The sequence below is a fragment of the Oreochromis aureus genome, linkage group 4 (assembly GCF_013358895.1).
Source record: "Oreochromis aureus strain Israel breed Guangdong linkage group 4, ZZ_aureus, whole genome shotgun sequence".
Classification (NCBI taxonomy): Eukaryota; Metazoa; Chordata; class Actinopteri; order Cichliformes; family Cichlidae; genus Oreochromis; species Oreochromis aureus.
The window spans coordinates 28846013-28873422 of record NC_052945.1 but is presented as its reverse complement, the minus strand read 5'-3'; the positions used below and the strand labels follow the sequence as shown (position 1 = coordinate 28873422).

The following is a 27410-nucleotide window of genomic DNA, read 5'->3' as shown; positions in this document are numbered from 1 at the left end:
GATATTCATTTCCTCTCTGTGGTCAATGAACTTCCTGTCGTATAGACAAAAAAACTGCATGCACTGTAATGATAACGTATGTTCATTTTATATATGCAGAATTGTTGTTCAGTGGATACATATTCAACATTTTGCACATTTTATTTTTTTTGTGCAGATCGTGAAGACCAGTCCATCCTTTGCACGTAAGTTATAGATGATGAACACATCAACAGAGATCACATTAGTGTTAAATCAGTCCACTGACTATTTTATATTTTTCCTGTTTGTCTCTGTAGAGGCGAGTCTGGTGCTGGTAAGACAGAGAACACGAAGAAGGTCATCCAGTATCTCGCTCACATCGCCTCCTCTCACAAGACCAAAAAAGATCAGGTCAGTCTTGCAGCTGATACTTGCATTCGAACCTTCAGACCTCATTGTTTATCACATTCCTTCATCTCACTTCACTCCCAGCTGTTTTACTCCTGTAAATTCAAGTAATCATCCTTTTCCTCCAAGCACCCTGGATCTACTTATTTTCATTTTAACTGTAATTAGTATGCACACATTATCTGATTGTGAATCAATCATTACATTGTTGCCTTCAAGCTGCTCATTTTCTACAGGAAACAGAGCAAAATTTCTGTGTGGTAAAGCTGCACAGAAAGACCATCAAGGGAAAATGTGTGGCAATGAAAATAACGACCCTGCAGGCACAGAAAACAGTAGTGTACATTCAGGCCCTCCTGTCACACTTCATATAGACCAGAGACCTAACTTAATCTACTATGTGTTTGGCTTTACTTCACTTTTTACTGCAACTTGTCAGTAGAAATAAAACTCTGCCAAGCAGTCAACCATTACATCACACTACTGTTATCTGGCCTGTCAGCGCTGTGATAGATGCTGCTGAAACCCACCCACTGGGGTTTAATGAAAACCGCATCTATCGTCCCTTTTTGAGGTTGTTGTATTTCTCTCTCCCATCAACAGAACAACTTGGTCCTGTCACATGTGAGTTAACCCTCCCCCTTCATTCACTCTTCCTCCCCACCTGCTTCTGTCATCACCGTCCTCCTTCTACCCCGCCCATCCTCTTCTCTCTCCCCCCTCGCTGGACCGCACTATTATGGGAGTCACTTTGTATCAAGGGCAGGGGTTACATGTCTTGCCAGCCAATAGGAAGTATGGAGGAAGTTTGTTTGCAGCTCAGCGGCAGCCGTATGTGTTCCTGTGAAAAATTCAGCCAGACAATGGCAGGATAAAGAGGGCCGGGTCTTTGCTTGAGCTACTTTTGCTATGATGGATGTATTTACATTTGTCTGGTTGAACTTTTCACAGGTTTTGTTGCTACTTTGTACGTGCCCATGATTCCAAAGTCGCTTTTCTTTTTTGCTTGGACAGATATCCTAAGCTGCATACATGTTGTGTAATGACCTCACATGCACTTGAGGAAGTTGTAGTCATTTGGCTGGGGGACACCATTTGCTTTCATAAAAAGCTAATTGATAGTGATATAATATGAGAACTGGTTAAGATTGACTCAAAATTCAAAGGTTAAATTCAGCATTAAGCATGGTGTATGTGTGGGTTTTGGGTTTTCTTTGAAGGAAAGAGTTATTAAAGTACTGAAATAGAAACTACAACTTGTTTTGTGCTTGCGGTTCACTGGACTCCTCTGCTTTGAATAACAGGTGACGGGTTATTGACAGTCTCAGGGTTTTGGGGTCTTTGTCAGTTTAAACGCTAACATGACGTTGCGTGTTGGGATAAAATGCTTGGGTGTGATGTGTGCTGCTGGTGTATGTGTACGTATGTATGTGGTATCAATCTTATCGCTTTTTTTAAATGTCTTGTTCTCCATGTTGCCGCCTCAGATGTAAGTATGTTATGGGTATATGCAAAACGCCCGCCTCTGCTTTTTTTGTAATCATAAGTAACGTTCTAGTAAATGTCAGATTAGCATGTGATGCTCTCACAATACACAGATTAACCTCTTAAGCCCCAACGCCCTCAGATACAGGGGCAAAAGGCAGGAGATTGGTTAGGCGTTGGGGCTTAAGAGGTTAATTTTAATGATTTATGGTGGTCTTAGATATGAATCCATGGCTGAGAAATTACCTGTATGGATGTACCGGCATCTTATGTTTTGCATTGCCATTCTGTTCCTTTCCACTAGGGGGAGCTGGAGAAGCAGCTGCTGCAGGCTAACCCCATTCTAGAAGCCTTTGGAAATGCCAAGACTGTCAAAAATGACAATTCCTCCAGATTCGTAAGAATTAACTGCTACATCCTTTGTTTAGGATTTCTTCTAAATGCCAGTTTCACTTTCACTTAAACATTTTTTTCCCTCCACACCTCCAGGGAAAATTCATCAGAATCAATTTCGACGTCAATGGTTACATCGTTGGTGCCAATATTGAAACTTGTATCCTTAATGCTGTCCGGTTGTTGCCTTTTTAGGTTATTATTACTAAATAAGTCTTAAACCAGTTCAAGAGCTTTGCTGTGGTAGTATCAAAAGTTGTCCTTGACACACCGACCTCTAGACTTGTTGGAGAAATCCCGTGCCATTCGCCAGGCCAAAGAAGAGAGGACCTTTCACATCTTCTACTACTTGCTCACAGGGGCTGGAGACAAATTGCGCAGTAAGCAGCACATTAAACAAAAATCTCTGTTTAAAGATCGTGGAGTTTCCTCAAGCATTTGGTGACTTGATGGGGGTTTTTTTTTTATACTTTATCAAGGCTTTTGCTACAAAGTTTGTTTGTTTTTGTTTTTTTAACTTTTCCTTTGCTGTTTGATTTCAGGTGATCTCCTCCTGGAAAATTACAACAACTACCGTTTTCTTTCCAATGGGAACGTCACAATTCCGGGCCAGCAGGACAAGGATCTGTTCACAGAGACCATGGACGCCTTCAGGATCATGGGTATTCCAGAGGATGAGCAAATTGGTAAGACAACAGCTTCTGTTTCTCTGCATGTGTCTCTCTCTATGTATTCCCAGCTTAATGTAACTCTTGTCATGTTAATTAATTTTGCTGTTTTCCGTGTGCAGGACTGTTGAAGGTGGTGGCATCTGTTCTGCAGCTTGGAAACATGAGCTTTAAGAAGGAGCGCCACACAGACCAAGCCTCTATGCCTGATAACACAGGTAAGCGAGCACTCTGCACCTTAATCTTAAAATGTCACTCTTCCATCCTGCACTACTCATTCTCTTTCCCTCGTTTTCTCAACAGCTGCCCAGAAGGTATCCCACCTCATGGGCATGAATGTCACAGACTTCACCAGGGCCATCCTGTCACCCAGAATCAAGGTGGGTCGAGACTATGTCCAGAAGGCTCAGACTCAGGAACAAGCAGAGTTTGCTGTGGAAGCCCTCGCCAAGGCCACGTATGAGAGGATGTTCCGCTGGCTCGTCATGAGGATCAACAAAGCACTTGACAAGACCAAGAGACAGGGAGCCTCTTTCATTGGCATCTTGGATATTGCTGGCTTTGAGATCTTCGAGGTAAACGCACAAGGCAATTTTTAAATATAATTACCTCTCCATCAAGCACCGCACTCGCTGTAATAAACAGATAATTGTATAATTAATGTATATTAATTGTATATCAGCTATGTGATAGCTGAGCACTCACGTTCATGGCCGTCTGTTTTAACAACATGCAGCCCCACCAGATTTCTTAAGCATTTTCTTTCCCTCCATGTCTCCAGCTGAACTCATTTGAGCAGCTGTGCATCAACTACACCAACGAGAAGCTGCAGCAGCTCTTCAACCACACCATGTTCATCCTGGAGCAAGAGGAGTACCAGAGGGAGGGCATCGAGTGGAGTTTCATTGACTTCGGCCTCGACCTGCAGCCCTGCATCGAACTCATTGAGAAGCCAGTGAGTTTTCTGATCTGCTGTAACTATGTTGGTCCTTGGAGCGTCTTTGTTGGTTTGACTCATGTGCTCTCGTCTGTCCCAGGCCAGCCCCCCGGGTATCCTGGCTTTGCTGGATGAGGAGTGCTGGTTCCCTAAGGCCACAGACAAGAGCTTTGTGGAGAAGGTGCTCCAGGAGCAGGGAACACATCCCAAATTCTTCAAGCCCAAGAAACTGAAGGATGAAGCAGATTTCTGCATTATCCATTATGCTGGCAAGGTAAACATCACATAGTTCATTATGCTGTGTTTCTTCTATCATTTAAAAAAACAAACAAAACAAACTTGACGCTTCCTGTCTGATGTCACTCTACAGGTGGACTACAAGGCAGACGAATGGCTGCTGAAGAACATGGATCCCTTGAATGACAATGTGGCTACACTGCTCAACCAGTCCACAGACAAGTTTGTGTCTGAGCTCTGGAAGGATGGTGAGTTGAGGCAGATGCCTTGTTTTTGCCTTTAACCCAGGAATCGCTGCCCCTCTAAGATATGGGAATATAATCATGTTGCTTCATAGTGCTTTTTTTCTCTCTTACTGTCTGGTGTGTGGACCTTTGTTTTTTACCTTTTTTAAATTTATTTTTTCCTCAAATCCTGTTGGTGGTTTTCCTTCCATTCCTTCCCCTGTGTGGCCCCACTTTCTCTTATTTTTGTCTTTTACTGCATCTCAGAGGTACATAATTGTCAGAGAGCCTATTTTTATCAGCGTTTTCCTATTCTGCACTCAGATCCAGGTGAAAAAAGGTTTCTTTCATTTCTTTAGTATTTCTTCCTTCTTTTGGTCCTGCTCTCTCTCTCAAAACTGTTTTCCACCATTAATCCATCATCCACTGTGTTTTCATCCCCTTGTTCTCCCAGCTTTATCAACCAAAAGTGTATTTTGTGTTGCTCTAAAATCAGCTGTGTGTGCAGTAGCAAAATCTTCTGGTGGTCTTGCCACTTGTTGCTCTGTCATTGAACTCTCCTTTTCTCCCTCTGTGTGATAGTGTTGTTTGGGGACTCCTGGTGTTGGTCATGGGTACTGCAGCAATGGGTATATCCTGCATGGGTTTGGTGTTTTTTAATGTCACCACAAAAATACATGCCCACTGCAACCGCCAATGTTTGTCACCTTTTCAGGCACATACATATTTAAATCAGTCATCACACACATTTTAAAAAGCAACAAGCTGTCAGTTTCAGTAATGAACTCTCTCCACTCACTGCACTTCATACATGTTTTGTTCTTTAAATTTTTGGCGTGTTCTTTCCACACTTCACTGGCCTTGTGCGACTCCCTCTGTCAGCCTCCTTCCTGATTTGTTCCCCTCTCCATATGCACTTTTGTGTGTGATTGTGTGGCGTTTCACTGGTGCTGGTTTTGTGAACTACCTCTGCTCTCTCCTGGTGTGTTTACCAAGAGGAAGTGGAGAGACAATGCTCATATTCATTCTCCTTTTTGATGTGCATTTGATTTGAGTTTGCCTGGTTAAATATTCAAATCATTCCGACTTTGTACATCATGTCTTCTCCTTTCTGTTTCCCCCTCGTTCAGTGGACAGCATTGTGGGTCTAGATAAGGTGACTGGCATGTCTGAGATGCACGGCGCTTTCAAGACTCGTAAAGGGATGTTCCGCACGGTGGGCCAGCTGTACAAGGAGCAGCTGTCCAAACTGATGGCCACACTGAGGAACACAAACCCCAACTTTGTTCGCTGCATCATCCCTAACCACGAGAAGAAGGTACTACAGAAACGTGGGCATCTGATTGGGTGTTGCAACTGAAACTTTGAAAATGCTTAGCAGGAAGGGATATTCGATTGTGGAGTTTGTTAATTACATCTGCGCTAGAATACACCACTGAGCACATTTTATTTTTAGTCAGGAACCCAGGAGTTGTTGCACTCTGACCAGGTCAACCTGACATCATTTTTTAGTAAACCTGTCACTGATCTACTCGGCCCAGTTCTCACATCTTCATTTGCAGCTGAAACACCAGCAGGGGCTCAAATGTGTTTCCTCTTGGGAAAGGGAGAGATGTTAATATGCAGAATAGAGCATACTCTTGATCAGCAAATGTTCCTCTTCTCAGGCTGGTAAACTGGACCCCCACCTGGTTCTGGATCAGCTGAGGTGCAATGGTGTGCTTGAGGGGATCCGTATCTGCAGACAGGGCTTCCCCAACCGCATCGTCTTCCAGGAGTTCAGACAGAGGTAAGACTATAAATGTTCCCACTGGGGGTTTTTTGTTTCAAATTTTAATTTATTTAAAAACAAACCAATATGCTCTTCACCTGCTTTTCCCTCAGGTATGAAATCCTCACCCCCAATGCTATTCCCAAGGGCTTCATGGATGGAAAGCAGGCCTGTGTGCTCATGGTAAGTAGGCTTTAAACTTCTAATCACACCCTTATAATGCCCACTTCCTCTGCCGGAGTGACTGATCATTAGTGCTTTCCCTTTCCTCTCAGATCAAAAGTCTGGAGCTGGATCCCAACCTCTACCGCATTGGCCAGAGCAAAGTTTTCTTCAGAGCAGGAGTCCTGGCTCACCTGGAGGAGGAAAGGGACATGAAGATCACGGACATCATAATCAGTTTCCAGGCCTGGTGCAGAGGCTATGTGGCCCGCAAGTAAGAAACCTTTTGTCATTATGGGTAACTGACCCTGTAGAAGCTTTACTCACATATAAAGTGTAGTTCTTCTCTTTAAGTGTGTTACTTTACACTTCTAGAGAATATGAGTTGTGACTCTGCTGTTTGCTTGTAGGGCTTTTGCCAAGAGGCAGCAGCAGCTGACTGCAATGAGGGTGATCCAGAGGAACTGCGCTGCTTATCTTAAACTCAGGAACTGGCAGTGGTGGAGGCTCTTCACCAAGGTGAGCCTCGGTGTCCTCTCTGCAACTTCATAGCACTCTTTTTGTTATTTTCCTCCTTTGTTTTGGCTTTTCTTACTCTTCACATTTCTACCATTTGTTTGTCCTCAGGTGAAGCCTCTGCTCCAAGTCAGCAGGCAGGAAGAGGAGATGCAGGCCAAGGATGAAGAGCTGAATAAGGTGAAAGAGAAGCATTTTCATGCTGAGCAGCAGCTCCGGGAAATGGAGGACAAACACCAGCAGGTAAACCTTGAACATTCGTCCCCTTTCTGGCACTGTTGCAGGGCTTCTATCAATGACCCTGGTTTATTTCTTTAGCTATAATTTACACATGTCGTCAAAGAATCTCATGTGGGGAAAATCATGCCAGAAAATAATTGCTCAGCTAGTCGACTTGAAACTCAACTTATTTAGGTGGACAGCAATAAACTGGATCAGATGAACCCACAGAAAGAGACGGAGAGTTTTGGTCTATTAGAGGATTTAAATATAGGCGGTGAATTCAGTGATGAGGGATAACGTCGCTCTGAATTTTTTAGGTGACATTTTTTTTCTGAACTTGTCTCTGAAACACCTATTTCCCGTTGCTTGTAGCTGAATGCTGAGAAGATGGCCCTGCAGGAGCAGCTTCAGGCAGAAACAGAACTCTGTGCCGAAGCTGAGGAAATGAGAGCCCGTCTCGCTGCCAAGAAGCAGGAGCTGGAAGAGATCCTCCACGACCTGGAGGCCCGAGTGGAGGAGGAGGAGGAGCGTGCCTCTCAGCTGTCAACGGAGAAGAAAAAGATGCAGCAAAATATTTCTGTAAGCAGGAAAACAAAACATGGCAATTTAAATCTTAATATGGAGGGCGTATTGCCATGTTAAACCTCCAACTTGTCATTTATCTGCACACAGGACTTGGAGCAGCAGCTGGATGAGGAGGAAGCAGCCAGACAGAAGCTCCAGCTAGAGAAGGTCACCATGGAAGCAAAGATGAAGAAGATAGAAGAGGATGTTATGGTGTTAGATGATCACAACAACAAACTAATGAAGGTCAGGATGAATGAATTGGAAACGATGGCTGTGCAATTCAAGCACAGTGGGAATTTGTTCTGAAGATAATATACTAAACTAATAGTTTCATATTGTTCACTATTGTGCGCACAGGAGAAGAAGCTTCTGGAGGAGAGGATCTCTGAGTTCACCACCAACCTGGCAGAGGAGGAGGAGAAATCCAAGAGCTTGCAGAAACTCAAGACCAAACATGAGGCTATGATCACAGACTTGGAGGGTGAGAAGAAAACCCAAAAGTAGCAGAGAGCATCGTGCAACTTGTGTGTAACACGGCATCTTTTTTTTTTTCCCCATCCCTGTAATTAAATGTTTAATTTCTTTTTTGCCAGACCGTCTGCGCAGGGAGGAGAAGCAGCGTCAGGAGCTGGAGAAGAACCGACGCAAGATGGAGAGTGACTTTACTGAGACAAGTGATCAGATTTCTGAGCTGCAGGCCCAGATTGCTGAGCTCCGTGCCCAGTTGGCTAAGAAGGAAGAAGAGCTCCAAGCAGCTCTGGCCAGGTCTGTGTAAACACTTCAGATGTTTGACGTGGAGATTAAAAAATATTAATTTGAAGAGTGTATTTAGGAATTCTTCACTAATTATTTTTTTTCCTGACTTCTTTCTCCCTTTAAGGATTGAGGAAGAGGCTGCACAGAAGAACCTGGCCCAGAAAAAGATCCGTGAGTTGGAAGCTCAGCTCTCCGAGCTCCAAGAGGACTTGGAGCTGGAGAAGCAGGCCCGTGCCAAGGCAGAGAAACACCGCAGGGATCTGGGAGAAGAGCTGGAGGCCCTCAAGACTGAGCTAGAGGATACTCTGGACTCAACTGCCGCTCAGCAAGAGCTCAGGTAGAGACATTAGTATAGGAGCAAGTATAACAGATAAACCTCAACACATCTGGTTGGGTGGTGTTTAGACAAGTCGACTAATCTCTCCTCTTCCTCCGTAGGAGCAAACGTGAGACCGAGGTGGCCCAGCTTAAAAAGACTCTTGAAGACGAAGGCAAAGTTCACGAACAGCAGCTTGCTGACCTGAGACAGAAACACAGTCAGGCCTTTGACGAGCTCAATGAGCAGCTGGAGCAGGCTAAGAGGGTAATTTGTCAGAGCTGGTATTCAGATTTAATTTTTCTCATTTGTCAGTTTCCTTTACAGTTTGACTGTCTGTCTACAGAACAAAGCATCTGTGGAGAAGGCCAAACAGGCCCTGGAGTCTGAGAGGAATGAGCTGTCCATCGAGCTGCAGACTCTGATGCAGGGTAAAGGAGAGTCAGAACATCGCAGGAAGAAGGCCGAAGCCCAGGTCCAGGAGCTGCAGCTCAAACACTCAGAGAGCGAGCGCCAGAGGCTGGAGCTGGCTGAGAAATTCTCAAAAGTGCAGGTAAAAATCTTAGAAGGCGCTAAGAACAGATATAGTGATTCCTTCTGAGAGCTGTCAGAATGATCCCCATCCATTTTTATAGAAGGCCAGGGATTAACTATTCAGTGTTGAGTGATGGTGTGTCCTTGTGAGTGGTTCATGTTTTTGTTTTTTGTCCACAGGCTGAACTGGAGAATGTTAACAGCGTGCTGAGTGAGGTGGAGGGCAAGTCCATTAAGGCAGCCAAAGACTGCTCTGCTGTAGAATCCCAGCTGCAGGACGTTCAGGTACGCTGCCACACAGACGTTCAGCATGCATAACAATTAAAATGTTTAAAACTTTTGTTGTTAGTTTCTTTTATAATAATCACTCTTGAGCAAACTGGCGTAGACTAAACCTGAAGACATCTTCTGTAAAGTTAAAGTTTGTTAGTTTCTGCTTAATATGTACACTCTTAAGACATGTAGGGAAAGTACAATGAATACAAGTCTTTATTTTAAATGGATAAAAAGCCCCAGACTATAAGGATGAAGTATTTGTCTTTGAAGTTTTTAAGTTGAACTGTAGTAGAGAGACTTAACTGAAGGCAGTGGCTTCACATTAAACCATGTTGTTTAAAAGTCTTAACAAAAGAAGAGTGTATGAAGAGCTTTTTAATGCAACCTTTAGCAGAAATATTTAAAAATGAAAGTATTGGCTGTTATAAACGTCTGACTCTGTGACAACATTGCTATAACTCTGCTTGTCCATCATTTCAACAGGAATTACTGCAGGAAGAGACGCGCCAGAAATTATCGCTCAACACACGGCTGCGCCAGCTCGAGGATGACCAGAACAACCTGAAAGAACAGCTGGAGGAGGAGGAAGAAGCCAAGAGGAACGTAGAGAGGCAGCTCCAAACGGTGCAGGCTCAGGTAAAACATCGACTTCTTCACGTTGCAAGACACAAACATGCTGCAAAGAATACGTGCATTTAGTTTTCTGTGGAAACTCACAGTAGACCAATCGTTTGAATCGCAAATCCATTACACAGCTGACATGACTTTATCCCTACCCCCCTCAGCTTGCTGATTTGAAGAAGAAGGCGGAGCAGGATGCTGGCTCTCTGGAAAGTGCTGAGGAGGGAAAGAAGAAGTTTCAGCGGGACCTGGAGGCAGTGAACCAGCGCCTGGAGGAGAAATGCGCCGCTTACGAGAAGTTGGATAAAACAAAGACGCGTCTCCAGCAAGAGTTGGATGACCTGCAGGTAGACCAGGACCACCTCCGGCAGATCGTGTCCAACCTCGAGAAGAAGCAGAAGAAGTTTGACCAGGTAGGCCAAGTGTACACAAGATAAGAGAGCCATTAAAATGGTGTTGTGGGAGGAAAAACAAAAATAAAAACACTGCTGCATGCTAATTTTTCTGTAGATGCTGGCAGAGGAGAAGAATATCTCTGCTCGCTATGCAGAGGAGCGTGACAGAGCTGAAGCTGAAGCCAGAGAAAAGGAGACCCGGACACTGGCTTTAACCCGGGAGCTGGAAGCTCTGACAGAGTTGAAAGAAGAGCTGGACCGCAACAACAAGCTGCTGCGGGCTGAAATGGAGGACCTCGTATCCTCCAAGGATGATGTTGGCAAGAACGTAAGTCAAGAAACGTTTCTTTTTCTCTGTAGAGGTATGTTCCGCTCCAGTGCTGTCTATCCTTCGGTTTTCATCATAAATGTTCTTATATGCAGGTCCACGAGTTGGAGAAGGCCAAACGTGCAATGGAGCAGCAGCTGGAGGAGATGAAGACTCAGCTGGAGGAGCTGGAGGATGAGCTGCAGGCCACAGAGGACGCCAAGCTGCGCCTGGAGGTCAACATGCAGGCCATGAAAGCCCAGTATGAGAGAGACCTGGCAGGACGCGATGAGATGGGAGAGGAGAAGAAGAGGGCACTGGTTAAACAGGTACAAATATTCACCCGTCCAACATTTAGCTGCTACATATAGATACGGCATTGTTAAAAGCAGAGGTGTTCTGATTCTCATGACTAAAGCGAGTGCGTTTATGACCAACAATCTGGCAGTTTGTGAAATAGAAGGGAGTAAAAATTACAGTAGGTGGCTGCTGTTGCTAATTCATAACAAAATGCATGTTTTAGTTGCTCCAGGAGGAAAAAGTACCTACAACCTTGAAAATGTCCTGATTAGGTCTCGATGCAAGCTGGTTAAACTTCAGGAAGAACCAGAATGAGCACCCGGTAGCATAAAGTCAGAAATGAGTTGAAGCTGTGCTTAAAGGTGATCAGTGGAGTGGATGTGGCTTTGATCAAATAGACGTGCCTTTCAGGTGAGGGAGATGGAGATGGAGCTGGAGGATGAAAGGAAGCAGCGTTCTGCTGCCGTGGCTGGACGCAAGAAGCTGGAGCTGGACCTGAAGGAGCTTGAGGCAGCCATCGACATGGCGAACAAGAACCGCGACGAGGCCCTGAAACAGTTGAAGAAACTTCAGGTGAGTGTTACCTTTTTATATCTGATTTTTGAATGGGAAGCATGGGGTTTGGTTTTCTGACTCTTCTCGTGTTTTTGTGTTCAGGCCCAGATGAAAGATGTCATCCGGGAGCTGGAGGACACTCGCTTGTCCAGAGATGAGATCCTCACCCAGAGCAAGGAGACTGAGAAGAAGCTAAAGGGCATGGAGGCCGACATGCTCCAGATGCAGGAGGTCAGCATACACTCATTCATTCACCTCTGTGTTCTGTGCCCCTGCTCTGTGGTCTACTTTAACTCACTGCATTTTCTTATTTATTGTTATGCAGGAGCTGGCGGCTGCAGAGCGAGTAAAGAGGCAAGCCCAGCAGGAGAGAGACGAGCTGCAGGATGAGATCAATAACCAGGCCGCCAAGAAGTAAGACTTCAGTCATCAGTAAAATGAGCAGACCAGAAGTGTTCAGTATCTCTACTTGTGCCGTTTTAATCTCTGCTCTCCCTCCTTCCTCTTCTTAGCGCTCAGGTTGCAGAGGAGAGGAGGCGACTGGAGGCTCGTATTGCTCAGCTGGAGGAAGAGCTGGAGGAGGAGCAGTGCAACACTGAGTTGGTCAACGACAGGCTGAAGAAGGCAATGCTGCAGGTTTGTATGCACATGCAAACATTTTTAGAATCTGATTTGAACTTCAGATGACTAAAGATGCTTCAACATTTCATATGTGGAATGGAAATGGCTGATTGATTCATTTTTACATTCAGACTGACCAGATGAACGTGGAGCTGACTGCAGAGCGCAGCACCTCTCAGCGTGTCGAGGGGGCTCGTGCCCAGCTCGACCGTCAGAACAAGGAGCTGAAACTGAAGCTGCAGGAGCTCGAGGGAACAGTCAAGTCCAAGTACAAGGCCAACATGGCTGCCCTCGAGGCAAAGATTGCTCAGCTGGAGGAACAGCTGGATATAGAGACCAGGTAAAAGCCACTGAAGCGGGACCACATGGACACAAAATTGTTATTTCAGACTTCCTGCCATTTAAGCCAACTTTCTTCTGATTGGCTATCTCTTGTAAATAGGTTAAACCCACAGATTAGTGGGGCCTGTGATGACTATATTAGGAAGAAAAACAGTGTGTCTTTTGTCTGACTGTTATGTTTGTGGCTCAGGGAGAGGCAGACTGCCACCAAACTTGTGAGACGCAGCGAGAAGAAACTAAAGGAAGTAATCCTGCAGGTGGACGACGAGAGGCGCAACACGGAGCAGTACAAGGACCAGGTGAGAGTTTCCATCTTTACAGTAAACTCAGAGGGTCATCTGTCTCCCTGTTGTGGCCTTTCTGAGTATTTATATGATGACTATGAATATCTATGCATTATGGAACATAAGTCAAATATTTTAATGTTATGTATCCTTCATCAAAGGGAGACGTTTTTGGACTTCTAACTTTATCTGGGCTCAAACAAAAGTTTTGTTTTATTTATGTATTTACTTGTATTTTCTCTTCTCCTTCAGGTCGACAAGCTGAACTCTCGTATGAAGCAGCTCAAGCGTCAGCTGGAGGAGGCTGAGGAGGAGGCTCAGAGAGCCAACGCCAGCCGAAGAAAACTTCAGAGGGAGCTGGAGGACGCCACAGAGTCTGCTGATGCCATGAACCGTGAAGTCAACAGCCTCAAGAGCAAGCTCAGGTGAGAAAAGCACCTGTAACACAGCAGAGGCTTTCATTATTATACACTCATCTTGAGCTAGCTGCAAGTGGAGGAAGCAGGCTTGTGCCAGCCATTTGGTTTGGACACAATAGACAGGAGGATATTGACGGTTATACCCTCGTGCAATAAAGATGAGGATATATCACAAGACACGATGAGATGGTAAAACAAACTGATCTGCTAACTCTACACAAGGCGTTTTAGCAGCTGTGGCAGTTAAACAACTATAATCTCCACATTTCAACTTGCTTTGCATCATAGTGTTTTGGCTTGGACCTCAATTACAGACCATTTGCAAAATAAGCAACAATATATATATTTGTTCCTAATGTTTTCCTAATATTCCTTTGTAGACATCACACTTTAGTTTGAAAAACACATTACTTATGTATTCTTTTTTTTTCATTTATAAATTCCTTTCTCTCTTTCAGGCGTGGTGACCTCCCCTTCACCACACGCCGCACCATTCCTCGCAGCAGTGGCGGCGGCGGTGATAGTGAGGAGGAAAGCGAGGTGAAGAGCGAGACCCCCGAGCCCAAGCCTGAATGAACGGCGCCTCTCGACTCGTTTAAAAATGACACCATAAATAGACCCAAAAACACACATGAGCACACATTACTGTAACTCCCAAAACGGAGACGCAAACATACAATTGTTGTCCAGATTAGCCACAGGGATGCAGACTAACATCTGATCTCGCTCTTTCTCTCTCGCAGTGATGATCTATGCATTCTCAACATACACACACACACACACACACACACACCAGACGCCATTAAACTGGGACAATCACCATACTGACAAACACACACTTTTGTTTTTTGGGGGGGGCCAAATTTCTCTGTTGCTTAATTTTTCATTCTCTTGGAAAAATGAAAATATTTTTATAAGGAAACATTCCACGTGTAATAATCCCTTTAGGATCTATTTTTCTAACTGAAGAAAAAGAAGTATAGATAAATGAAGACAGATTACTGGAAGGGGGACCAAAGTAATATCTCACTCTATAGAATAGTTTGGGGTTTTTTGTATGCAGACATTTTTATAACGGTTAAGAAAGGAAGTGCTTCATGTTTGTTATGCTCTCGCCTTGGCCTATAAAGAAGGTTTATATGCTGAAATGTATTCTAGCAATTTAGCTGCAGTTAGCACTCGTGACTATGCTTTTTGGGCTTGATCATTTTGTTACACACATTTCATGTGGAAACATTAAATTTGAAGGCAGATTTCAAGCAACAAATTGGCAACTTGTGAATCTATTGAAGGTATTTGATTGCAACTGTGCTGAAATTTCCTGATATTTGTTTTTTTTAGCACTGCATTTGGGTTGGGTTGGGGAGGGGCATTTTAGTCTAGATATTATCATAAACCACTGCATTTGTGTGTTTCATTGACACGAAAAGCTTGAAAGTTTTGAATACACGGTGCACATCCCAATTTAGTATGTGTGCGCACACAGCCAACACACACTAAAGGCCTTAAATGCAGCAGAAATCTTCTGGGCAGGGTCATTGATTTTTCTGTTTATCCCCATCAGTGTTTTGTTTATTTGCTAATGTTCAGGGTAAAGTTTAAATGGGGTGGTGGGGTAGTCTCTTTACTCACAGCACACACTGTATTCTCAGGGTACAGCTTGTTGACAGAAGTTGCTGATTTTTATCACAAACCAAAGGCACATTCATGTGATACGGATTGTAATTTATCACTTGTATGCTAAAGTCTGACTGGCCTTTAAGATGTCATATACGCCAGGTTCTGAGTAGATGTATCAGATAAACGAGCAGTCTGTGTCTAGATGATGGAGAAACCCCAACAAGCTGTGCCCGAGGTAGCTTTTGGCTCACACTGCTGGAAAGTGAGAGGAATGTGTCGTTACTTAAGACTTACAGCTCACAATTTAAACAATCACATCTTTCGCACTTAAAGGAAATCCAAAAGAGGGGGGGAAAAAAAAAAACAACTGAATCTTGATTATTGTCATGTTTTTCTGTCTGCACCTCTGGAATGGAAATCATGTTGTGAAATTATTACAATTAAAGATGCTTTCTAAACTGCCACATGTTGTCTGTCTGAGGGGTTTTTTTGTTTTTGTTTTTTTTGTTTTCTAAGGCTTACTCCTTTGTTTACATCAGAGTTCACACTGAAAGAACAGGGTTAAGTTTGAAGGTCAGAACCAGACATCTCAGTGGTGGATCACATTTGTTATTTATAAAGTGTTGTCCCCACCAGCAGAGGGCAGCCAGGGTTTTCCATCTTGGTCGTGAGGAGGAGCAAAAGCAGGTCAGAACCGGTTTAACTGAGTAAGAGTAAACGTGGGTGAAAGACTTTATTTTATTCCTAGTTTAGACATTAATAGACGGTAACTTAAAAGGAGAGACCGCCCCCCCTCCTGTATGTGTAAATCAGTCCTAAACAGTTGACTGTGAAAATGATACAAAAGTACTGCTCTTGGCTAAATGACTGCTAGTTGTACTTTTGTGTATTTCACTTTTTAATTATACTATCTATCCTACAATTGACTTGGTTCTCATTTTTTTTTAATTTATTTATTCATTTGGTATTATTTCATTCCAATAAAAAGCTTATTTTAAAACTCAAAACATGTTTCTTTCAGTTTAAATAAACACATGGTAATATTTTTTTTATTTAATTAATAATTAAATTTAAAATACATTTTAAAAATAATTTAATTAATATTTTTTTCTTTTTTCTTTTTACTCACCCTTGCTTCCCGGAGAGGCGCCCTTTTCTTGCGCACGTCACAGCCAGAAGCTGTTTAACCAATCAGAAGGCTGTATCGCAGGTGGGCGGTGCTTCCGCGTAGTTTCGACACGCTGCGTCTCAGAACGGGAACCGGCCGGTTTTAGCTTATCACAGAAAGATAGAGAGGCGGTTGTCGGGTTTGGTGGTACATTGCAGCACTTCAGTGGGGAGTGGTGGTGAGGTTTGTCTTCGCTCTGATTAGAGTAGTCAGTAAGAAGAATTTGCGCTCAAGCGTGACTTCGGCGGGGAGAGAAAAACAATTGGTGGAGGATAGTTAAAGGTGCGTTAGAGGGAGAGCTCAGCAGAGCCTCAATACACAACATTGCACACAATACACGATTTTCATCAATGCGCTCTTTATGTTCTTTTTAAAATGTTTTTGAAAACGTGTTGGCTGCTAATCTGTCAGTCCTGCGGAAAGTCGAAGGAGACACCTGAAGTAGGCCCTTTATTCAATATAAAAGTCATAGTAGGAAGACTAAACGTATTTTGAACACAAAAATCAGCACATTTGGTCTTTGGCAGGATTAAAAAAAAACCTTAACGGGGCTGTTGGTGTAATTAGGTTGTTGTGTTACAGCATCTTGTTTTTGGCACTTTTATTATGCATAAAATCCACAACTTTGCACGAGAACGGGACTTAAATGATTCAAAATCAGTAAATTCGACTGGAAAGGCTGTGCTAGTTCCATGTAGATGAAATTACATTACTTATTAGGTTATTTATTATCTTCATTGCAGACCTTAGATTTTAGTCTGAAAGCCCAGTAGTACAGATGTTCCACAGGGATCCCTCCTTGGTCCTCTTTACTTCTTTTAAAAAAAATTTATTTACCATATCAAACAGTGTTATCTCTGTCTTTACACAGATTAACTCTTATTTTATATGTCTCTGGCTCTTGTCTTAAATCGGACATTGCACATTTGGAGCCTGCTTTCATCTTAAATAAGTGCTTATTATTTTCCGATCATCAAAGCAGCCTGCCTGGATGGACAGTAAATGAAATCTTAACACACATGTGGAACACATCATAGAAATTGGAGATTTAAATTAATTGTGTGTGCAGAAATATTCCTGAGAATGAGATCACGGCACAGTCTACAGTTTGTTTGTTTCCTATTAATTTTATGCACGCTTCTCCCTCCTACCTGATGGTGCTTCATTCTCTTTATCACCGTGTGCTGTATTTCATCATCTCATCATCTTATGTTGAAAAAATGAAAACAGTGATGTAAGGGTTTTAATTCTAAGGACAGCCAGTCTTTTCTTTGCTTGTGCAGAAAAGTGCAGAATGCCAGCTCACAGGGCTGTACATAAGAGCTGTGTCTGTCATGTACACCGTGAAACTGTTTTTGGACACTGTGTTCAGAACAAGTGCGAACAGTCTTTACTTTTGACGTACTCGCTCACGCTCTTCACAGTCTCGTGAAGGACACGCAGCAGTGTGTCATGCACCGGGTCTATCCTAATTTGTAGCACGCTGATCTTTGGTCAGTTAATGAGTGGCCTTGTGTATCGGGTGGGGGCAAATAGGAAACACGGTGTTGGTCAGGCAAGCTTTATCTCTTCTGTGTGCGCGCTGTCCCCTCATTCAGACAGCAGAGCTGCGCTCTCACCATCTCTCCATCCCTGCTCCTGGAAGGCCAGTGTGAGTAACTCCTCTTTCTCCCTCTAATCAGAGGGAGACATTTCAGTGGACAGCAACGAGAGGGGGAAGCACAGAAGGTTTGGTGTATTGCAAAAACGTCTTGAGAAGTGACCCTCGAGAAGAAACATGGAACTTTTAGTGGTGAGTATTAGATCTCTGTTTTGTTACATCAGGAGTTCCATCCTTATCAGTCCATACATCCTTAGTAGGTAACTTGAGGTCAGGGCGTTCTGACTGATAACTTTTTGAAATACTGATTAACTAATCGACGCTCTGAGAGTCCGACGGTGGTTAAGGTGAAGAAGAGCTGCTGAGTCATTAAGCTGAGAGAGCAAACTCTGTTGTTGCATCACATGTGAATGGTACTGTGAGGTTGGACGTTGTAGGGGGAAAAGACGGTTAGAATATTGAAGTGATATTAAATTATCTATTTACAACAATATAAACATGGTTTAATAGAGTCACAGTGTTACAGTGGCGGTTACATCTTAGTTTGTTGCTGTAAGTGTGCATTAAAGAGACAGAAATATGCTCTGTAGGTATAGTCATGACAGGACTTTAACTAGAAATGCAAATGAAATTTGCCCCCCTCCCCTCAAAAATCTACCCCAACCCTCAGGTGCACCCGGCCATCAAAGCCTTCATGTGTGGCTCCCTCAGTGGAACCTGCTCCACGCTGCTGTTCCAGCCTCTCGACCTGGTCAAGACCCGTCTGCAGACTCTGCAGACTGGCGTGCAGCCTGGGTGAGTCTGCATGCAGTTGTCAGTGTTGCATGCTTTCCTATCTCACATGATCCAAAAGCTGACTTTATTTATTTATTGGCTGGGTGGACTCAAAAAGCATGACAGTGATTGACCTTTATAGGCCACACACATAGCAGCAGCGTTGACTGTTTTTGGCTTTCGGTCATCTTATCTGATGCCTGTATTGTTTCTTCAGTTCGGGCAGAGTGGGGATGGTGTCGGTGCTCCTCAGCGTGGTGCGGACAGAGAGGCTGCTGGGACTCTGGAAAGGAGTTTCACCGGTTAGAGCTTCTGTATATTCAAGTCTACCTCGTGTACAGATTTAGTCACAAATTCCTCCTGCTGCTGTGTGAGCCACAATGCATCTGACAGTCTCTCTCCTCCATCTGCTCCTTTAGTCCTTCGTCCGGACCATCCCAGGAGTTGGGATCTACTTCAGCACCTACTACTCTCTGAAGCAGCACTTCTTACAGGACAGACGCCCAGGGGCCGCGGAGGCCGTGCTGCTGGGGGGCGGAGCCCGGACGGTGGCGGGGGTAGTGATGCTGCCGGTTACTGTCGTCAAGACACGTTTTGAAGTAAGCAGTGTCCAGAGGGGGTGTACTACGAAGCGAGGTTAATTGGTTAGTGAGGTATGTCGAACTTCAAGTCGGCGATTTCAGTGTCACCTGGTGGCTCTCTAGGTCACCATGGAAACTTGGTGCTGAACATATACTCTGTCTGGAGCAGGTTATATTCAGTTTAAGTTTAAAATTGTCTTGTGGCTCCGTGTATTCACTGATTCTTTTCCCATGCTTAAAGTGATTTATGGATTCCCTGCTGAGTCAGCGCGTACTAACTATAGAACTATAGACACAGCAGTGCAGATTTTCTGCTATTTCTCAGTTGCTTTATTTACAGCACCAGTGTTGCCTTTTTGGTGTTGTATGTGTTTTATAGCCTGTTCTTTATAGACCTCAGTCACGTGTAACTCTGATAATGACTCTGACTGAAGTAGGCGGTGAAAAAGGTGTGTCACATACCCTCTTTTCACATGAGCCAAACCCCAGAGCTTCTGCGTGTACTTACATGAAGTAATTCATGAATATAAGATTTTTTGAAAAGCCTAAAATAAATAGAATATATTTCTATAATACTGTGTTAATTCTTCTGAAGTGAAAGAAGTTCTTCAAAACAAAAATGCATCTGTGCAGCCTGCATGTGAAGAAAAAATATATGTAGATCAATGTTTACTTCATTGATATTATTGTTTGACCTGTGCAGCGTGCTTTCACTTTAACGGTGCATTCATATTGTGCTGTTTTATGCATGAACTGAACAGGACGTCTTTGTGTTTCAGTGTGGCAGGTACAGTTACGGGAGTGTGATAGGGGCTCTGCGCAGCGTGTGCCAAACTGAAGGTCCTGCGGCTCTGTTCTCCGGCCTCATGGCCACTCTCCTCAGAGACGTTCCTTTCTCCGGGATCTACGTCATGTTCTACAGCCAGACCAAAGCCTCACTGCCCAAAGGTAAGTATGGACTCAGAGAGACGTTTACTAGCTTAAGAACGAGAAATATTCGCGTTTGGAATTCTTCTTGGTGTTCATTTAAATACACATGCTGGCTTATCTTCCTTTTAGAGATCAGCACGTCTCCTGTGGCTCCTGTGGCTAACTTCAGCTGCGGGGTTCTGGCTGGTGTGTTGGCCTCCCTCATCACTCAGCCTGCTGATGTGGTCAAAACACATGTCCAAGTGAATCCACAACTCAAGACAGCAGAGGCCATCAGATACATCTATATGGTAGCTGTCTCAATCTTCCTTCCTGCTCTGCCGTGTTTTTAAATTGCGTTCCATATATCGTGTTGAATAAGCTGGTTTTAATCAGCTGCATGCCTCACTTTGCTCTCACTCTCTAAGGAATATGGACTCCAGGGCTTCTTCAGAGGGGCCGTTCCTCGGTCTCTGAGGAGGACCATGATGGCGGCCATGGCGTGGACCGTGTATGAACAGATGATGGCGCGCATCGGGCTGAAGTCCTGAAAGTGATTGATGTTGAAAAGGTTGCAAAAGGAAGAAGAGATGTAGATGGAGTTGCAGTGATTGTGCGCACAGGAAGGAACTGGAACTACTGCAGTGGAGTTGCTTGTTAGCATGTCAGAAGTTCGCAGTGACCGATTTCACTCAGAGGAGTCTAAGAGACATGTGGGAGGTCTCCTGTACATTTAGTGTCTTACTGGGTGTGTCTGAAGATCAGCATGTGCAATATAACTTTAAAAAGACTTTTAAGATGATACAAAAATGCTCTGATATTTTTCTACTGCACTACTAATTACACAAACTGGTGATTTTGCTCCAACTATTTGGACCGTGTTTGAGAAATCCATTCTGAGTTCTGCGTGTGCTCCTGGGGGGCTTTTTGTGACAAATGGTTTCTTCCTTCTTGTCTTAAATTCACTTCCACACATTTAGGAGTCTTCACAATCTGCAGGTTAAACTGGGCAGATCAAATGCTTTTGAGTGCTGATTAACTGGGAAATGTTCACTACACACTAGCTTGGCTGTTGTAAGGCTACAAATAAGATTTGGACTGTATCCAGAAACAATGTCTGAATACTTAATAGTTTTAGTCTCTCCACTAAAACTCCTTGAATGGCAGGGAAAACCCTGGTCTGAGTGGGATTTCCAATGCTTCAGATGTTTGCATGCTGTGTGCAATGACTCAGCCCATGACTACTACAGGCAGTGAGCCAGATTAAGCCCAGACTTATGCACTTTAACCTCAGCATATGTTCAAAATATAGAGAGCTTCTTAAAGACACGATTGTGAGTCTCCATGAATAACAGTGTTATTTATATTCTGATACTTTATTTAAGTGCGTGCTCGCTTGCCATGTGCATTTGCCAAAAGTTCATTTGCCTTAAAATGCTTTTGCCATTTTTTGATATTTGCTAAAAGTGTGGTTTTTCATGCAGACGTTTTCACTTTTTAAACATGTCAAAGAAAATAAAGTTATTGGAAAAATTCATCTCAGTGTCAATTTTATCAGGAGAAAATGACCAAAAGTCACTGCGTCACTGCCTGAAATTTAAGCTCGAGTTTAGTACTGACCCTACCATCGGACTGCGCAGAAGAAACAGACAAATCAGACTCTTCTATTACTCATTTTGGTGAGCCCAGACAAATTGTACTCTGTTGCTGCCATTTGATTGGCTGATTAGATATGTTTGTGTTAACAAGCAGTGCCTGATGTAAGGACTGGTGAGTGTACATATTTTTCTTAATTTAGTGTTCAGATCAAAATTGCCAGCTTGACAAAAATAGAACTATTAACACAAGAACACGCCCCTGACATGCATGACACTACTCTTTCATTAACTGAGGTGTATAAAAGAATAATTAGCTGTGAGAGTTCAGGTGTAAAACTATAAAGAAATAGGAGTGTTTTTAAACGATTACAAAGCTGCTGCTCAGAATATTGTCACACACTGCAGGAACATGAGGGCCAAAGACTTATCATAGTACTGTTAGAGATAAGCGCTGTACCAGTGCACAGGGAGGGGTGGCACGACATTAAATAGGACGGTACAAAGAGTGTAGCACCGTCAGTCTAAAGTAAGAAGGCTATTTAGGCTGAAATAGACAACTGAATTAATGAATTTAGAAAACTGTTGGGTTTGTAGATCAGCATCTATAAATGATATACAGAACACACTTAACAGACCTGATTTATGACTTTTCCCCTTATATTTGGGAGTGATCGATCATGTTTCAAATGCTTCATCATATTAAAAATCATTCTAACAAGCTGTATACTTCAGTCACATACAAGCTGAGAGTCGGCGACTTATAGTGTTTGTGTTTGTGTCACAATTATGAATCCAGATGTACTGTTTGCTAAAGTTGGGAATTTTTTGGTGCTCTCAACTTACACGGCACGGTTTTCAGAGTCTGTTTTTGTTTTGTGCCTTTTTCCTTCAGCCTTTTGTTGAGGTAGGGGTTGTGAAAATTTTTTATTGCATGTGTGTTGTATTGCTTTGGTTATGAAGTTATTTAAAAAAGGAAATCCAGATGTAATTGATTGTGAGGGTTTTATTGTGACCATATGAACAGGCTGAATGTGTTGACATCCCACCTTTTTTACCCAGTCATTTAGGTCACATTCCCAGAAAACAGCTCCAAAACATCTCAGGCATTTGGCCCATGTCCATCACCTCTAATGCCCTTGACATGCACCCAAACCCCATTTTTGAGTGAGCCCATCAGTCCCACGGAAAACTAATCAGCTGTCTCGGTGCCTGTTAAGTCTACTGCTACAATATTGCCTCGGTAATCTATTGTAACTTAATTTCAAATATAGGACCATTTCAAAGAGGGAACAACTGCAGAACTCTCTACACATAAGACACGTTTCACTAAAACAATTTCACAATTGTGTACATATTATGATCCCTTTGCCTGGAACACTTTATCTCTGGCAAATATGTTAGGAACACAGGTCAGTCTTTCACCGAGAAGTCAGCGTCTCAGCATTGTCTTAATATGGTCTTTCCATCTCCATTGTCTTAATATGGGATACCCATCCGACCCGTGAGCCCACCTCTGGTTACCTCTGCTCCTACCTTTGAGGCACGTGGAATTAAAACTCCACCTAGTGGCGAAAATCCGGAAGTTTCTCATTTTTCACCTTCTCCCCGCCTTCGGTTTAACCAGCCAATCACACGCTTGGACATTTGGTATAAAAACAACGTCATTTCCTCCCAGCGCCCTCTTTTTCACCGTGTGGTCAGATTTCCATACGGCGTTGTTTCGTGGTGAGTTTAAACCGGCCTATTTAGTTATTTTATATCGAAAGAAATAGTCATAATTCGTAAAGTTATCACAGAGGACAAAGAAAATATACTGTAGGGTAGACAGGTGCAAACTACCGTGCCCTAATTTTCAACGAATTCATGATGCTAACCTTTGTAGCTAACATGCTAGCCGCTGACACGCGCTCTTCCTCTGTTTCTCGTGCGCCTTGCCTCCAACCAATGAACAGCGGTAGTGACGAGATTTCATATGATTGTAATTTATATCTGAACACGATGGTAACCATACACTTGAGTTACCATGACTTTTTTACACTCCAAGCGGCCTTCTGCATCTGAGATACCTCAACTTAATCCCCGCTTCGCTGCTTAGCTTCCTCTTAGTCATACACGAGCCTCTGCGCCTTCACCGCTTGTAGTTATGTTTTTCCCGACCTTTCTAACGAGATCTGCATATCGTTTGTGGTCCCTAAATGGTTGATTTAATTAGGAGGAGGCTAAATTTACTTGACACATGCACATTTGTGGGATGAACATGTCTCCGTTGTTGCCTGCTGCAAGAGCACACACCAAGGGAGCATTTTCTTTTCTTTGCTAAAAAGAGCTACTCTGTTCTTGTGCTCAGTAATGGGTTTCTGCTGTTTTGTGTCTGATTAGAAATGCACTGATGTAAATTTAATTTTTTGGATGCTTCTTGGCTGGTCATGGGTGTACTGTTTTGTCTCTTTTGCAGCTTGTAGTTTTTCTAAGTCTACATTTTATTTATTCCCCCCCCCCCCAGCTCTCCCACTAACTCGTAACGCAGGGAAAGCGGTCACGATGTCCGGAGGTCTGGATGTCCTTCAGATGAAGGAGGAGGATGTGCTGAAGTTCCTGGCAGCAGGAACCCACCTGGGAGGCACCAACTTGGACTTCCAGATGGAGCAGTACGTTTACAAGAGAAAAAGCGACGGTGAGTGGTGTAGCAGTCATTTGTGCTCTGACGATGAAGCTTTTTGAATACTTTGTCTCCTGCTGCGGTTTTACATGCAAATGACAAAACTTGACGTGTTTTACTTACTAGGTGTGTACATCATTAACCTGAAGAAGACCTGGGAGAAGCTGTTGCTGGCAGCCAGGGCCATTGTTGCCATTGAGAACCCAGCTGACGTGTGTGTCATCTCTTCCAGAAACACTGGCCAGGTAAAGTTCTGATAAAACTCACTCATTGTTGTGATGTGCACACTGTTAAAACCTGGCACTTGCGTTGGTGTTCAGGTGTCGGAAGTGTGCAAGAGTAATCAGGCCGGGATTCGCTAACACCATAAGGACAACTGTCCCATGAATGGGGTTTGATAGTAACCTGAGCCACACTACTTTGTTTAAATGTAAGTTAATATTTTTGTTGCGATCTCAAGTAAAACTTGTACTGTCTGTTTCAGAGAGCAGTGCTGAAGTTTGCCTCTGCCACTGGTGCGACTACCTTCCACGGTCGTTTCACCCCTGGTACATTCACCAATCAGATCCAGGCTGCTTTCAGGGAGCCCCGCCTCCTGATTGTGACAGACCCTCGTGCTGACCATCAGCCACTGACTGAGGCTTCATACGTCAACATCCCCACCATTGCCCTGTGCAACACTGACTCCCCGCTGAGATATGTGGATATTGCCATCCCATGTAACAACAAGGTAAAATTCAGTTTGTTGAAAACAATGAAGAATGAGTCTTTGCACACAGCTAGAGCCCTGCTGTTTTGTCTGTGCAGTGCGTGGTGTAGAATGTGTGCTAAATAAAAGTGCCTGATCGCCAACTTCTTTTCTCTGTACCACACCAGGGAATGGGAGTTGAGGTCTTGCCACAAACTCTTTTCTACAGCTTTATGCCTTTTAGAATGTAATGAATCACAGTTCAGCCCTGACAGGTTTGGATTTGACCCCATTTGTCTGTTTCAGGGTCACCACTCTGTGGGTCTGATGTGGTGGATGTTGGCTCGGGAGGTCCTCAGGATGAGGGGAACCATCTCCAGGGAGCACCCATGGGAGGTCATGCCAGATTTGTACTTCTACAGGGACCCTGAAGAGGTATGACTGGCACACTCGACTTATCTAAAAGTGCTGAAGTGGCTAGGACCAAGTGGATGAGGCATACATCCTGCTGATACACTCACTAATGCTTATTATGTTCTTGTAGATTGAGAAGGAGGAGCAGGCTGCTGCTGAGAAGGCTGGTGTTGGAAAGGAGGAGTTCCAGGGCGAATGGACCACCCCTGCACCCGAGTTTGCCCAGCCTGAGGTGGCTGACTGGTCTGAGGGCGTTGCAGTGCCATCTGTGCCCATTCAGCAGTTCCCTGCAGGTGAGATGATTTGCTGCTTTGTGTTCAACTTGTAAATGCAGTGTAAGATTTTTCCAGTGGTTTAAACTTAATTGGGATTTTTATTACAGCACCTGCCGCTGTCAAGCCTGGTGAGGTCTATACTGGTGAGTTTTTATATGGATCTTCATTACCTTTGTGTATTATGTGTGCTGTAGTAGTCCCTGAACTTAACACTTTTTTCCTCTTCCACTCTAGGTGAGGACTGGAGTACTCAGCCTGCCACAGAGGATTGGTCCACAGCACCCACTGCTCAGGCTTCTGAGTGGGGTGGCACTGCTTCTGACTGGTCTTAAAATTGATGCTCGTGGCAACAATAAAGTGTTTTTTACACTTTGACTTTGATTTGTTGTTTCATCAGATATTTACAATGAAAAGCCCAATTAAGTAATCAAAAATGGCTCTGAATAAGCAATTAAGACTCTAATGTCAGTGTTTTGATGGGATTTCCACAAAATTAATACAGCTGTGGGAAATGTGACTTCATTGAATCATAACATCGCAATACAGGTACACGGGAAATTATTTGGGTTCTTTGTCTAACTGCACCTCACTGCTTTTTATATTGGCTGTGATTTAAAATTAAAGACTAGGCTTAATTTCCAAAAATCGCTAATCAGATTATGCATTGGCATTAATCATACCAAATCTATTGCATGTTAGAAACTTAAACTTTGGAGTGGTTTGCAAATGTGGAATGGGTTGTACCAATTTTACAGCACCTTCATGTGTGATGTAAACATTTCCTGTTTGAGACTACACCCAGGTTTTCTGCAGTGCCACCTCTAGCAATGGGTCATAGTCCTTCACTAGCCAGCTGGAACCTAACCTTAGAGGATCAAGTAAAAAGGCCCTGCAGTTATTTGTCCCTGACTGTAAATTGTAGTAGGATGAAATGCACCCAGAAAAATCCAATGGGGAGTCTGTTTTTGTGGCATCATTAAAAGTCACACCACTTTCTTTATATTTTGCTGGGGAAATGGGAACAGCAGTTTGCTGACGTAGCCAACTATATATGGAAATGTTAGTTTTTCCCAAAGATGCTTTCAGCCATTATTAGTAGTCATCACCCTGATTTGTGTTTAAGGGGTCTACTTTCTCATAAGTTTAATTTTGATTAAAAAGAACTTGATACTGTTCAGTGGGTGTTATGTTCTACGTGTTCTATAGTTCAGGCATTAACTCTGCTTCTCTGACTCCAACTGAACTGAAGGATGTTCAGACCTGCAGCTACAATTAAAACAGAATATATTGCATAATGATAGCCCTCCCTCCTTTGAAAAAATGGCCCTTAGCGTTCCCTCTAAACGGCTTTATTTCTTGCTATCATAGCAATGGATCCCTTTGATTGGTGCCAGAGGACACATTGAAAGACCACCAGGGGCATTTCAGATTTCAGCACAGACAGCTGATTGTTACCCTCTGTAAATGGCATAAGAGTAATTGTTATGAACCAAATCAATCATGAAAAAATAGGTTTATATTTTTTGAAAATTATATAATTTTGTTTATGGCAGTGAGGATTTCTGACTTTTCTGTGTAAATTTAAGCATGTAACATACTTTTGATTATACACTGCTGGAAAAAAAAAAGAAAAGGAAAACTTAAAGACACAATGTAACTCCAAGTCAATCACACTTCTGTGAAGTCAAGCTACAGGAGGCCATAGGAGAGCAACAACCCAGCAGCAGGACTGCTACCTCCTGCTGCAAGGAACAACAGGAGGAGAACTGCCAGAGCCCTGCAAAATGACCTCCAGCAGGCCGCAAATGTGCATGTGTCTGCTCAAACGGTCAGAAACAGACTCAATA

The 27410-nt window shown here is 43.4% G+C and overlaps 3 protein-coding genes and 1 non-coding gene across 6 annotated transcripts in view; all 4 read left to right on the top strand.

The window, feature by feature from the left end:
* The window catches only part of LOC116326863 (myosin-9-like), a 29238-nt gene extending 13877 nt beyond the window's left edge, over nucleotides 1–15361 (top strand). Inside the window, exons 4-41 of one of the 2 annotated variants that reach the window (XM_039610966.1) lie at nucleotides 158–185; nucleotides 279–372; nucleotides 973–993; nucleotides 2159–2251; nucleotides 2344–2407; nucleotides 2529–2627; nucleotides 2790–2933; nucleotides 3038–3133; nucleotides 3219–3490; nucleotides 3697–3870; nucleotides 3953–4126; nucleotides 4223–4337; nucleotides 5444–5631; nucleotides 5981–6102; nucleotides 6198–6267; nucleotides 6360–6520; nucleotides 6657–6765; nucleotides 6874–7005; nucleotides 7357–7563; nucleotides 7657–7794; nucleotides 7909–8032; nucleotides 8145–8316; nucleotides 8432–8644; nucleotides 8746–8890; nucleotides 8970–9176; nucleotides 9338–9442; nucleotides 9917–10069; nucleotides 10219–10467; nucleotides 10565–10777; nucleotides 10873–11085; nucleotides 11468–11629; nucleotides 11714–11842; nucleotides 11937–12025; nucleotides 12124–12247; nucleotides 12364–12572; nucleotides 12765–12873; nucleotides 13111–13283; nucleotides 13736–15361. In XM_039610966.1, the coding sequence (XP_039466900.1) occupies nucleotides 158–185; nucleotides 279–372; nucleotides 973–993; nucleotides 2159–2251; nucleotides 2344–2407; nucleotides 2529–2627; nucleotides 2790–2933; nucleotides 3038–3133; nucleotides 3219–3490; nucleotides 3697–3870; nucleotides 3953–4126; nucleotides 4223–4337; nucleotides 5444–5631; nucleotides 5981–6102; nucleotides 6198–6267; nucleotides 6360–6520; nucleotides 6657–6765; nucleotides 6874–7005; nucleotides 7357–7563; nucleotides 7657–7794; nucleotides 7909–8032; nucleotides 8145–8316; nucleotides 8432–8644; nucleotides 8746–8890; nucleotides 8970–9176; nucleotides 9338–9442; nucleotides 9917–10069; nucleotides 10219–10467; nucleotides 10565–10777; nucleotides 10873–11085; nucleotides 11468–11629; nucleotides 11714–11842; nucleotides 11937–12025; nucleotides 12124–12247; nucleotides 12364–12572; nucleotides 12765–12873; nucleotides 13111–13283; nucleotides 13736–13853 (5408 nt within the window). In that variant the 3' untranslated portion in view covers nucleotides 13854–15361. The remainder of the gene's footprint in view (nucleotides 1–157; nucleotides 186–278; nucleotides 373–972; nucleotides 994–2158; nucleotides 2252–2343; nucleotides 2408–2528; nucleotides 2628–2789; nucleotides 2934–3037; nucleotides 3134–3218; nucleotides 3491–3696; nucleotides 3871–3952; nucleotides 4127–4222; nucleotides 4338–5443; nucleotides 5632–5980; nucleotides 6103–6197; nucleotides 6268–6359; nucleotides 6521–6656; nucleotides 6766–6873; nucleotides 7006–7356; nucleotides 7564–7656; nucleotides 7795–7908; nucleotides 8033–8144; nucleotides 8317–8431; nucleotides 8645–8745; nucleotides 8891–8969; nucleotides 9177–9337; nucleotides 9443–9916; nucleotides 10070–10218; nucleotides 10468–10564; nucleotides 10778–10872; nucleotides 11086–11467; nucleotides 11630–11713; nucleotides 11843–11936; nucleotides 12026–12123; nucleotides 12248–12363; nucleotides 12573–12764; nucleotides 12874–13110; nucleotides 13284–13735) is intronic. The other variant, XM_039610967.1, reaches the window with a different exon arrangement.
* Nucleotides 15362–16119: 758 nt separating this feature from the next.
* On the top strand, nucleotides 16120–21466 carry LOC116326888 (mitochondrial glycine transporter A-like). Of its 2 annotated transcripts, none has more exons than XM_031748325.2 (8): nucleotides 16120–16347; nucleotides 17748–17857; nucleotides 18336–18460; nucleotides 18657–18741; nucleotides 18859–19038; nucleotides 19800–19968; nucleotides 20080–20240; nucleotides 20358–21466. In XM_031748325.2, the coding sequence occupies exons 2-8, from the start codon at nucleotides 17843–17845 to the stop codon at nucleotides 20478–20480; spliced, it is 858 nt and encodes a 285-aa protein (XP_031604185.1). In that variant the 5' UTR covers nucleotides 16120–16347; nucleotides 17748–17842; the 3' UTR covers nucleotides 20481–21466. The 2 variants fall into 2 exon arrangements, with proteins under 2 accessions (XP_031604185.1, XP_031604184.1); XM_031748324.2 differs by having other exon boundaries at nucleotides 17664–17857.
* A 1694-nt stretch (nucleotides 21467–23160) lies between these two features.
* On the top strand, nucleotides 23161–25938 carry rpsa (ribosomal protein SA). Its single transcript, XM_031748316.2, has 8 exons — nucleotides 23161–23252; nucleotides 24031–24201; nucleotides 24313–24431; nucleotides 24671–24916; nucleotides 25181–25309; nucleotides 25419–25581; nucleotides 25671–25706; nucleotides 25798–25938. The coding sequence occupies exons 2-8, from the start codon at nucleotides 24069–24071 to the stop codon at nucleotides 25893–25895; spliced, it is 924 nt and encodes a 307-aa protein (XP_031604176.2). The 5' UTR covers nucleotides 23161–23252; nucleotides 24031–24068; the 3' UTR covers nucleotides 25896–25938.
* Nucleotides 24466–24604, top strand: LOC116326934. The gene has a single exon (XR_004199962.1). It is a non-coding gene; the product is annotated as a small nucleolar RNA SNORA62/SNORA6 family (small nucleolar RNA).
* Nucleotides 25939–27410: the final 1472 nt, after the last annotated feature.